At 50.4% G+C, this 12916-nt stretch overlaps 2 protein-coding genes across 3 annotated transcripts in view; one reads left to right on the top strand and one right to left on the bottom strand.

The window, feature by feature from the left end:
• Positions 1-12916, bottom strand: part of LOC123771902 (ubiquitin carboxyl-terminal hydrolase 2) — a 179114-nt gene that overhangs the window by 142948 nt on the left and 23250 nt on the right. The gene's annotated exons all lie outside the window — the stretch shown is intronic.
• The window catches only part of LOC138372186 (autotransporter adhesin BpaC-like), a 22323-nt gene continuing 9758 nt past the window's right edge, over positions 352-12916 (top strand). The window contains exons 1-3 of the mRNA XM_069337501.1: positions 352-379; positions 9117-9390; positions 9555-9745. Coding sequence (XP_069193602.1) covers positions 352-379; positions 9117-9390; positions 9555-9745 — 493 coding nt within the window. The remainder of the gene's footprint in view (positions 380-9116; positions 9391-9554; positions 9746-12916) is intronic.

The following is a 12916-nucleotide window of genomic DNA, read 5'->3' on the forward strand; positions in this document are numbered from 1 at the left end:
CCACTCACAGGATGAGTATGGGGTGCACAATACACTACCAATCACAGGATGAGTATGGGGTGCACAATACACTACCACTCACAGGATGAGTATGGGGTTCACAACACACTACCACTCACAGGATGAGTATGGGGTGCACAATACACTACCACTCACAAGATGAGTATGAGGTGCACAACAAATCACACACAGGATGAGCATGAGGTGCACAACAAACTCACCAACCCAGCAAACTCAACGTAAAACCAAAAACATTGCAGCAACGTCAAGACAGCGTCAAAATAACGTTCAAGTAACGTTGTTGAAACATGTGGTGGAAAATGAGCACTTGTTTACCCCCACTCAGACCAGATGGCGCTCTTAAAAATAGAGAAATCGGGTAAGTGGGTCACCCGCCTGTCCCCCCTCTGTCGTATGCCAGCCATTCCACCTCTGTTGGTGGTAGCTGGGACCTGTAGCACAGTGGACTACGTCCTCGGCTCACACCCCGCAGGATCATCTGGGTTCAATCCCCCTATACACAGGACAAAAACGATTGGATACTTGCGGTTAATCACGCTGTTTGCTTGTTTGTGAATTAGGTAACGGGGGAATTAGGCAGATGTCGTAGGGGTTGTATCCTGGGGGGGGGGAGGGTCAATACTCTCCGCAGACAGTGGGGGGCTATTATTGTCTGTCTGCAACTGTACCGCACAGCTGTACCCGCATAGCTGTACCACACACCTGTACCATAGATCAGTTGCTGTTCCACCACACAGCTGTACTATAGATCAGTTGCTGTACCACCACACAGCTGTACCACACACCTGTACCATAGATCAGTTGCTGTACCACACACCTGTACCATAGATCAGTTGCTGTACTACCACACAGTTGTACCACATACCTGTAATATAGATCAGTTGCTGTACCACACACCTGTACCATAGATCAGTTGCTGTACCCCCGCACACACAGGTGTTCCGCACAGCTCTGAGTCATCCGAAAATGCGCAGCTTCACAGAGAAACCGATCGATACAATGCGGGTCTTTCCTTATAGCGGAGCACGCGACCGCGACGGAGGAGAAGCGCGCGACACGCGACCCATCGTCGGCTGTAGGATGATATAAAGGGGGGGGGAGGGGGCGTGGGGGGAGGGGGCGAGGGGGGGAGGGGGTGAGGGGGGAGAAGAACGGGGAACTGAACTATAACAAGATAATCATGCTTGGTAATCAGGGATATGGAGGCGGCGGGATTGAGCTGAGGAATATGTGCCGGACACCTCTTACCTTCCACCTATCCCTCTATCACCACGGTTACCATGATATGATCCCGTCCCACCTGCACCCTAGTGCACGCATGCACGCACGCGCAAAGACACACACACACACACACACACACACACACACACACACACAAAGTTTGTAGTTTCAAAGTGTTATACGACAAAGAGTGCCGGAAAGACGGGACATCACGAGCATAGCTCCCATTCTGTAACTACACTTAGATAATTAAACACACACACACACACAGATGTTCTTCCAGGATCAAGAGACGAAACTCAACCCCCGGCAGGCACAACTATGTGAGCACACACACACACACACACAGCGGGACCAAGGAGCCAGAGCTCAACCCCCGCAAGCACAACTAGGTAAGTACACTCGTGGCAGTGTACTTACCACTGTAGACAAGTACAAGTGGACAGTGTTCAGGGGTTGTAGTGCTGAGAACCCGGGTTCGATTCCCGGCGGAGGCAGAAACAAATGATCAAAGTTTCTTTCACCTGATTTCCTGTTCACCTAACAGAAAATAAATACCTTAAAGTTAGACAGCTGTTTCGTGCAGCTTCCAGTGTGTGAGAGAGAGAGAGAGAGAGAGAGAGAGAGAGAGAGAGAGAGAGAGAGAGAGAGAGAGAGAGAGAGAGAGAGAGAGAGAGAGAGAGAGAGAGAGAGATAATAGACATACATGATAGAGGAAAAATAGATCGGGAGTCAGTTCATTAGACACCCAACAATTAGAAAGGCAGGGTCCAAGAGCTAAGAACTCGATCCTGCAGACGCAAATAGGTAATAAACACAAATTTAAAACAACGACCATAACACAAGGGGTCTGGGAAAGGACAACAGCCAATGAAATGGGGATAACACGAGACTAAAAGAATATATATATATATATATATATATATATATATATATATATATATATATATATATATATATATATATATATATATATATATAACGTCAAGGAAACATTCCAGGAAATGATGGATTAAGTCAAAATGAGATGCAAAATGGCGGAAGAGAGAGTTGTACTAACAATAAGGGGGACAAAAAAACCAGGGGAGAATATAATCTGAAAATGACAATGCTAAAACTATCAAATGAAGAGCAGAAGGGAGTGGAGGAAATAGAGGGCAATAGACAGAAGAATAGATAAACTAGTTCTAGGAATGAATACATATATATAATAAGATTATCGGAAATAAATTACGAGTGATATTTGCTTCCAAAACAAAGAATCAAAACTACTACATAATCATATACAAAAGAAAATGACAGTGAACGTCCAAGTGACTATGAAGACCGGGAGGTGTACATACAGGAAATGATCAGGAAATTTACGAGGAACTCAAGCCAGCTTCTGTCCAGAGTGTTCACAAATGAGTTTGAACATCTCCGAGTGCTTGACGAGGCGGTAACTACATGAGAGACTATTAAATATTGAGATAACAGCAGAGGAAAGAATGAAACTAGCATAACTAGACGAACCTAAAGCTATTGAGCCAGACAAAGTATCACCTTGGATGTGAAAAGACGTGACACAGGGCCTCGTAGCCTGGTGGATAGCGCGCAGGACTCGTAATTCTGTGGCGCGGGTTCGATTCCCGCACGAGGCAGAAACAAATGGGCAAAGTTTCTTTCACCCTGAATGTCCCTGTTACCTAGCAGTAAATAGGTACCTGGGAGTTAGTCAGCTGTCACGGGCTGCTTCCTGGGGGTGGAGGCCTGGTCGAGGACCGGGCCGCGGGGACACTAAAAAGCCCCGAAATCATCTCAAGATCAAGATAACCTCAAGGCCGACAGCATACCTCAAGCATTGCTCTTCAATGAGTCACTTACAAAGGGCGAATTGCCCAGGTGCTAGAAGAAGGCAAATGTGGTACAGATTTTCAATAAAGTAGATAGAGAAGAGGCCCTTAACTACAGATCAATGACACTCACAAACATCCCCTGCAAAGTATGCAAAAGGAAATTAAGAATAACACTACTTCCACACCTGGAGAAAATTATGGAAACATACACCAGCATGGCTTTAGGGAAGGGGAGATCATGCCTAACGAAGCTACTGGAGTTCTATAATAGTCACGAAAATGTGGCAAGACTGAGAAGGTTGGGCAGTCTGTGTATTTCCGGACTGCAAAAAACCGTTTGACACAGTACCACACAAGAGGACCAGAGAACACATGCACTGACTAGATCGACCGTCCCGGGGCCAGAGAACACATGCACTGACTAGATCGACCGTCCCGGGCCCAGAGAACACATGCACTGACTAGATCGACCGTCCAGGGCCCAGAGAACACATGCACTGACTAGATCGACCGTCCAGGGCCCAGAGAACACATGCACTGACTAGATCGACCGTCCAGGGGCCAGAGAACACATGCACTGACTAGATCGACCGTCCAGGGCCCAGAGAACACATGCGCTGACTAGATCGACCGTCCAGGGGCCAGAGAACACATGCACTGACTAGATCGACCGTCCAGGGGCCAGAGAACACATGCGCTGACTAGATCGACCGTCCAGGGGCCAGAGAACACATGCACTGACTAGATCGACCGTCCAGGGGCCAGAGAACACATGCGCTGACTAGATCGACCGTCCAGGGCCCAGAGAACACATGCGCTGACTAGATCGACCGTCCAGGGCCCAGAGAACACATGCACTGACTAGATCGACCGTCCAGGGCCCAGAGAACACATGCGCTGACTAGATCGACCGTCCAGGGCCCAGAGAACACATGCGCTGACTAGATCGACCGTCCAGGGCCCAGAGAACACATGCGCTGACTAGATCGACCGTCCAGGGCCCAGAGAACACATGCACTGACTGGATCGACCGTCCAGGGGCCAGAGAACACATGCGCTGACTAGATCGACCGTCCAGGGCCCAGAGAACACATGCGCTGACTAGATCGACCGTCCAGGGCCCAGAGAACACATGCACTGACTAGATCGACCGTCCAGGGCCCAGAGAACACATGCGCTGACTAGATCGACCGTCCAGGGCCCAGAGAACACATGCGCTGACTAGATCGACCGTCCAGGGCCCAGAGAACACATGCGCTGACTAGATCGACCGTCCAGGGCCCAGAGAACACATGCACTGACTAGATCGACCGTCCAGGGGCCAGAGAACACATGCGCTGACTAGATCGACCGTCCAGGGGTCAGAGCGTTGCTTACATCGACCACCAGGGGCCAGGGGCCTCATGTGCCGCTAAAATCGACCATCAGGGGTCCGTCCCCTCCAACTTGTCCCTGCAGATTATAATTATCTTCACCTGTATTAATTATCTCTTGGTTTAGTAGTACGATTAGAATATTAAAGTCTGGCGAAAGTGGTCCCCTACCCAGCACTATGTGGTCCCCTACCCAGCACTATGTGGTCCCCTACCCAGCACCATGTGGTCCACTACCCAGCACTATGTGGTCCCCTACCCAGCACCATGTGGTCCCCTACCCAGCACCATGTGGTCCACTACCCAGCACCATGTGGTCCACTACCCAGCACCATGTGGTCCACTACCCAGCACTATGTGGTCCCCTACCCAGCACTATGTGGTCCACTACCCAGCACTATGTGGTCCCCTACCCAGCACCATGTGGTCCCCTACCCAGCACCATGTGGTCCACTACCCAGCACTATGTGGTCCCCTACCCAGCACTATGTGGTCCCCTACCCAGCACTATGTGGTCCCCTACCCAGCACCATGTGGTCCCCTACCCAGCACCATGTGGTCCACTACCCAGCACTATGTGGTCCCCTACCCAGCACTATGTGGTCCACTACCCAGCACTATGTGGTCCACTACCCAGCACTATGTGGTCCACTACCCAGCACTATGTGGTCCACTACCCAGCACCATGTGGCCCACTACCCAGCACTATGTGGTCCACTACCCAGCACTATGTGGTCCCCTACCCAGCACTATGTAGTCCCCTACCCAGCACTATGTGGTCCCACTACCAGTAAGGTAAAGTAGGCCTACGACCATGCGCGGGCTTTTTGGTTGCAATACAATTGCAATCAAGATTGTACAGGGGGATCGCGTTGTAAGTTGCAAGGTTGCAGAGCAAAGAAATGGGGATGTACAAGATGTTGCAAAGTTACAATGCATAAAAATGGAAAGTTGCAAGTGAACGAAGTACAAAGGGGAAAATCATAATGTTTCGTACAAATATAAAAATATTTCGAACATAAATTTTCAAAAAGTATCGTTCAGTGAAAGTAAGGTTTATTTCTCCGTAGATTTTACACTGGGTAGGCGGTTCCTTTTGGGTACGAAGTTTCACTATATATAACAAAGATAAGATGAATAACAAAATAAATATATAGAGTTACGTTACAATTGATACGATTGAAAGATTTATTTTATTTCATGTTTATATTCGAACCCAGGCCAAAACGCTCGCGAAACGCCAGGCGAGTGTGTTACCACTACGCCACGGGGTCCGCACGATAGGTAGTGAGTATATCTAGTTAGTATTAGTGAAATTAAAAGGAGTAGTCTATCAATCATTATCGATTTTTAGGTGAGTTAAATAGTGTTGTAGTAAGTAAATAAGAGAGAGAAAGAGAGAGAGAGAGAGAGAGAGAGAGAGAGAGAGAGAGAGAGAGAGAGAGAGAGAGGTGAGGGGGACGGGGCCAGATGGAGAAGGGAGAGAGAGAGAGAGAGACCTGGGTACACCAGGGTACACCACCCAGCAGAGGATGGATACCCGCAGTAAACCAGAGAGAGTAGCCTCACCCTCGAGGAGGAGGCATCATCAGGTAAACTCACCAGAGTCAGGTGATGGTGGAGGGTATGGCGGCCTCCAGCCACAGTTGTCTATATTGATCCTAGTTTTGTTAGTGGGGCCCGCAGGTGGGCTGGAGGTGGGCTGGGGTGGGCTGCGGGGTGGGCTGAGGGTGGGCTGGAGGTGGCCCGGGGGTGGGCTGAGGGGTGGGCCGGGGTGGGGTGAGGGGTGTGTTGGAGATGGGCTGGGGGTGGGCTGAGGGGTGTGCTGGAGGTGGGCCGGTGGTGGGCTGGAATTGGGCCGGTGGTGGGCTGAGGGGTGTACTGGATGTGGGCCGGTGGTGGGCTGGAATTGGGCCGGTGGTGGGCTGAGGGGTGTTCTGGAGGTGGGCCGGGGGTGGGCTGAGGGGTGTGCCGCGGGTGGGCCACCCTACCCCACTCCAAGGTCACATACCAATCACCTCACCTATGACTTTCTCATTGTTACGACACACAAACTGCGTCACCCTGGCGGTGGGTTATCTTGACGGTGGGTTATGTTGACGGTGGGTCATCTTGGCGGTGGGTTATGTTGACGGTGGGTTATGTTGACGGTGGGTCATCTTGGCGGTGGGTTATCTTGGCGGTGGGTTATCTTGGCGGTGGGTTATCTTGGCAGTGGGTTATCTTGGCGGTGGGTTATCTTGGCGGTGGGTTATGTTGACGGTGGGTTATCTTGGCAGTGGGTTATCTTGGCGGTGGGTTATCTTGGCGTTGGGTTATCTTGGCAGTGGGTTATCTTGGCGGTGGGTTATGTTGACGGTGGGTTATCTTGGCAGTGGGTTATCTTGGCGGTGGGTTATCTTGACGGTGGGTTATCTTGGCGGTGGGTTATCCTGACGGTGGGTTATCTTGGCGGTGGGTTATCTTGACGGTGGGTTATGTTGACGGTGGGTTATATTGACGGTGGGTTATCTTGGCGGTGGGTTATCCTGACGGTGAGTTATCTTGGCGGTGGGTTATCTTGACGGTGGGTTATGTTGACGGTGGGTTATCTTGGCGGTGGGTTATCTTGGCGGTGGGTTATCTTGGCGGTGGGTTATCTTGGCAGTGGGTTATGTTGACGGTGGATTATGTTGACGGTGGGTTATGTTGACGGTGGGTTATGTTGACGGTGGGTTATGTTGACGGTGGGTTATCTTGACGGTGGGTTATCTTGGCGGTAGGTTATGTTGACGGTGGGTTATCTTGGCGGTGGGTTATCTTGGCGGTGGGTTATGTTGACGGTGGGTTATCTTGACGGTGGGTTATCTTGGCGGTGGGTTATGTTAACGGTAGGTTATCTTGACGGTGGGTTATGTTGACGGAGGGTTATCTTGACGGTGGGTTATGTTGACGGTGGGTTATCCTGACGGTGGGTTATCTTGACGGTGGGTTATGTTGACGGTGGGTTATCTTGACGGTGGGTTATCTTGACGGTGGGTTATCCTGACGGTGGGTTATCCTCACGATAGGTTATCCTGACGGTAGGTTATCCTGACGGCGGGTTATCCTGACGGTAGGTTAACATGACGGTGGGTTATCCTGACGGTGGGTTATCCTGACGATAGGTTATCCTGACGGTAGGTTATCCTGACGGTGGGTTATCCTGACGGTAGGTTAACATGACGGTGGGTTATCCAGACGGTGGGTTATCCTGACGGTGGGTTAACATGACGGTGGGTTATCCTGACTGGGTTAACATGACGGTGGGTTATCCTGACGGTCGGTTATCTTGACGATAGGTCACCTTGACAGAGGGTCGTCATAACTCCCTCGTCCCTAACAACCCCCACCAACTGCCGCCCTGAGACACAAGGTCGACCAAATATGACATCAACACCCAGGATTGCCGCCCCTTTGGCAGAGGGAGGGAGGCGGGGGGCCTTACCCAACCCTCCCAAAGGCAGGAGCACCTGTTCCCTGCATGTACAGCTCCGTACAAAGGCACAAGTAGCACCAAGGAGCAACAGGTCATCAGGGAGGACAATCTCTTGAGAGAGAGAGAGAGAGAGAGAGAGAGAGAGAGAGAGAGAGAGAGAGAGAGAGAGAGAGAGAGAGAGAGAGAGAGAGAGAGAGAGAGAGAGAGGAATTAGCACAAGAGGACACAGGTGGAAGGTTAGGTGGAGGTTATGGGAGGTGTCATGGTTGGTGTCACAGGTGTCATTGTGTCACAGGTGTCATGGTGTCACAGGTGTCATGGTGTCATTGTGTCACAGGTGTCATGGTGTCACAGGTGTCATGGTGTCACAGGTGTCATTGTGTCACAGGTGTCATGGTGTCACAGGTGTCATGGTGTCACAGGTGTCATGGTGTCACAGGTGTCATGGTGTCATTGTGTCACAGGTGTCATGGTGTCACAGGTGTCATGGTGTCATTGTGTCACAGGTGTCATGGTGTCACAGGTGTCATGGTGTCACAGGTGTCATTGTGTCACAGGTGTCATTGTGTCACAGGTGTCATGGTGTCACAGGTGTCATTGTGTCACAGGTGTCATGGTGTCACAGGTGTCATGGTGTCACAGGTGTCATGGTGTCACAGGTGTCATGGTGTCACAGGTGTCATGGTGTCACAGGTGTCATTGTGTCACAGGTGTCATGGTGTCATGGTGTCACAGGTGTCATGGTTGGTGTCACAGGTGTCATTGTGTCACAGGTGTCATGGTGTCACAGGTGTCATGGTTGGTGTCACAGGTGTCATTGTGTCACAGGTGTCATGGTGTCACAGGTGTCATTGTGTCACAGGTGTCATTGTGTCACAGGTGTCATGGTGTCACAGGTGTCATGGTTGGTGTCACAGGTGTCATGGTGTCACAGGTGTCATGGTAGGTGTCACAGGTGTCATGGTGTCACAGGTGTCATGGTGTCACAGGTGTCATGTTGGTGTCACAGGTGTCATTGTGTCACAGGTGTCATGGTGTCACAGGTGTCATGTTGGTGTCACAGGTGTCATGGTGTCACAGGTGTCATGTTGGTGTCACAGGTGTCATTGTGTCACAGGTGTCATGGTGTCACAGGTGTCATGTTGGTGTCACAGGTGTCATGGTTGGTGTCACAGGTGTCATTGTGTCACAGGTGTCATGGTGTCACAGGTGTCATGGTTGGTGTCACAGGTGTCATGGTTGGTGTCACAGGTGTCATGGTTGGTGTCACAGGTGTCATGGTTGGTGTCATAGGTGTCAGGGAAAGTGCCACAGGTGTCAAGGTAGGTGCCACAGGTGTCAAGGTAGGTGCCACAGGTGTCAAGGCAAGTGCCACAGGTGTCAAGGTAGGTGCCACAGGTGTCAAGGCAAGTGCCACAGGTGTCACAGATGTCAAGATAGGTGCCACAGGTGTCAAGGTGCCACAGGTGTCACAGATGTCAAGGTAGGTGCCACAGGTGTCAAAGATGTCAAGGTAGGTGTCACAGATGTCAAGGTAGGTGCCACAGGTGTCAAGGTGCCACAGGTGTTAAGGTGCACAGGTGTTAAGGTGCCACAGGTGTCAAGGTGCCAAGACAGGTGTCATAGGTGTCAGGATTGGTACCACAGGTGTCAAGGTGCCAAGACAGGTGTCATAGGTGTCAGGATTGGTACCACAGGTGTCAAGGCAAGTGCCACAAGTGTCAAGGCAGGTGCCACAGATGTCAAGGCAGGTGCCTCAGGTGTCAAGGCAGGTGCCACAGGTGTCAAGGAAGGTGCCACAGGTGTCAAGGCAGGTGCCACAGGTGTGAAGGTAGGAGGTAGGTGCCACAGGTGTCAAGGCAGGTGCCACAGGTGTCAAGGCAGGTGCCACAAGTGTCAAGGCAGGTGCCACAAGTGTCAAGGTAGGTGCCACAAGTGTCAAGGTAGGTGCCACAAGTGTCAAGGCAGGTGCCACAGGTGTGAAGGTAGGAGGTAGGTGCCACAGGTGTCAAGGCAGGTGCCACAAGTGTCAAGGCAGGTGCCACAGGTGTGAAGGTAGGAGGTGCCACAAGTGTCAAGGCAGGTGCCACAAGTGTCAAGGCAGGTGCCACAGGTGTGAAGGTAGGAGGTGCCACAAGTGTCAAGGCAGGTGCCACAAGTGTCAAGGCAGGTGCCACAGGTGTGAAGGTAGGAGGTGCCACAAGTGTCAAGGCAGGTGCCACAAGTGTCAAGGCAGGTGCCACAAGTGTCAAGGCAGGTGCCACAAGTGTCAAGGTAGGTGCCACAAGTGTCAAGGCAGGTGCCACAGGTGTGAAGGTAGGAGGTAGGTGCCACAGGTGTCAAAGCAGGTGCCACAAGTGTCAAGGCAGGTGCCACAGGTGTGAAGGTAGGAGGTGCCACAAGTGTCAAGGCAGGTGCCACAGGTGTGAAGGTAGGAGGTAGGTGCCACAGGTGTCAAGGCAGGTGCCACAAGTGTCAAGGCAGGTACCACAGGTGCCACAGGTGTCAAGGTAAGTCTCACGGTGACTCATGACAGGTGTCAGAGCGTACCACGGTAGCCCAGACGCACAAATATGTTAATCGCTTCAATTTCAGCTTGCTGACTCATCTGGCTGTTGCGGTTGGCATGTGTGTGTTTTGTAGGTGGGTTGCCGGCTGCCACTGGCGCTCTCATTTGTGGCAATGTTGCCGTTGTTCCTGTTGCTGCTGCAATCTCGTCCCTGCAGCATGGAAGCTGTTCCTTGTGCTCTCAACGTCTCAAGAACTTCCTTTGTTTACTGCTGTTATTACCGCAACATCAGCCGTTGTTTACTGCTGTTATTACTGCAACATCAGCCGTTGTTTACTGTTGTTATTACTGCAACATCAGCCGTTGTTTACTGCTGTTATTACCGCAACATCAGTCGTTGTTTACTGCTGTTATTACCGCAACATCAGCCGTTGTTTACTGCTGTTATTACTGCAACATCAGCCGTTGTTTACTGCTGTTATTACCGCAACATCAGCCGTTGTTTACTGCTGTTATTACTGCAACATCAGCCGTTGTTTACTGCTGTTATTACTGCAACATCAGCCGTTGTTTACTGCTGTTATTACCGCAACATCAGCCGTTGTTTACTGCTGTTATTACCGCAACATCAGCCGTTGTTTACTGCTGTTATTACCGCAACATCAGCCGTTGTTTACTGCTGTTATTACTGCAACATCAGCCGTTGTTTACTGCTGTTATTACTGCAACATCAGCCGTTGTTTACTGCTGTTATTACTGCAACATCAACGGTTGTTTACTGTTATTACTGCAACATCAACGGTTGTTTACTGTTATTACTACAACATCAGCCGTTGTTTACTGTTATTACTACAACATCAGCCGTTGTTTACTGCTGTTATTACTGCAACATCAACGGTTGTTTACTGTTATTACTGCAACATCAACGGTTGTTTACTGTTATTACTACAACAGCCGTTGTTTACTGTTGTTATTACTGCAACATCAGCCGTTGTTTACTGCTGTTATTACTGCAACATCAACGGTTGTTTACTGCTGTTATGACTACAACATCAGCCGTTGTTTACTGCTGTTATTATTGCAACATCAGCCGTTGTTTACTGTTGTTATTACTACAACATCAGCCGTTGTTTACTGTTGTTATTACTACAACATCAGCCGTTGTTTACTGCTGTTATTATTGCAACATCAGCCGTTGTTTACTGTTGTTATTACTACAACATCAGCCGTTGTTTACTGTTGTTATTACTACAACATCAGCCGTTGTTTACTGCTGTTATTATTGCAACATCAGCCGTTGTTTACTGTTGTTATTACTACAACATCAGCCGTTGTTTACTGCTGTTATTATTGCAACATCAGCCGTTGTTTACTGTTGTTATTACTACAACATCAGCCGTTGTTTACTGTTGTTATTACTACAACAACAGCCGTTGTTTAGTGCTGTTACCTGCAACATCAACCGTTGTTCGGATCTCGTCTGTGATATTGCTTCGTGTGGCAAATTGCAACATTATGTACTTTCCCATTGATGTTTATCTTACAGTGATAACGGGGACTAGATAACACCCAGAGTATGTGGCTGACGTACACCAGCCTTTTTTATCACTTCCATAAATTACTCTATACAGGTAAGGCAATGGGGTTACAGATAAGGTCCACTACGGTCTCACCGTAGCCCTTGCTACTTGCCCCGCTCCTGTGCCAGGTAAGTTCACTACGGGCTCACCATTGCCCGTGCTACTTGCCCCGCTCCTGTGCCAGGTAATTCCACTACGGGCTCACCATAGCCCGTGCTACTTGCCCCGCTCCTGTGCCAGGTAAGTCCACTACGGGCTCACCATAGCCCGTGCTACTTGCCCCGCTCCTGTGCCAGGTAAGTCCACTACGGGCTCACCATAGCCCGTGCTACTTGCCCCGCTTCTGTGCCAGGTAAGTCCACTACGGGCTCACCATAGCCCGTGCTACTTGCCTCGCTCCTGTGCCTGGTAAGTCCACTACGAGCTCACCATAGCCCGTGCTACTTGCCCCGCTCCTGTGCCTGGTAAGTCCACTACGGGCTCACCATAGCCCGTGCTACTTGCCCCGCTCCTGTGCCAGGTAAGTCCACTACGGGCTCACCATAGCCCGTGCTACTTGCCCCGCTCCTGTGCCAGGTAAGTCCACTACGGGCTCACCATAGCCCGTGCTACTTGCCTCGCTCCTGTGCCAGGTAAGTTCACTACGGGCTCACCATAGCCCGTGCTACTTGCCTCGCTCCTGTGCCAGGTAAGTCCACTACGGGCTCACCATATCCGGTGCTGCTTGGAACTTTTTGTTCCCAGTTGCTGAATCTAAAACAGTAACAACTCATCTGCCTCTACGAACACAGCCTGTTTCACGTCACATAACCCTCCGTATGGAAAGAGGAGAGCTTCAGTCCACCTCGACAGCAGCGGTTGGGAAACCTTATATGAAGCACAAATTCGCTCCTCACTTGACTATGCACTGCTTGCCTGGC

This window comes from Procambarus clarkii, chromosome 38 (genome assembly GCF_040958095.1).
Source record: "Procambarus clarkii isolate CNS0578487 chromosome 38, FALCON_Pclarkii_2.0, whole genome shotgun sequence".
NCBI classification, from domain to species: Eukaryota; Metazoa; Arthropoda; class Malacostraca; order Decapoda; family Cambaridae; genus Procambarus; species Procambarus clarkii.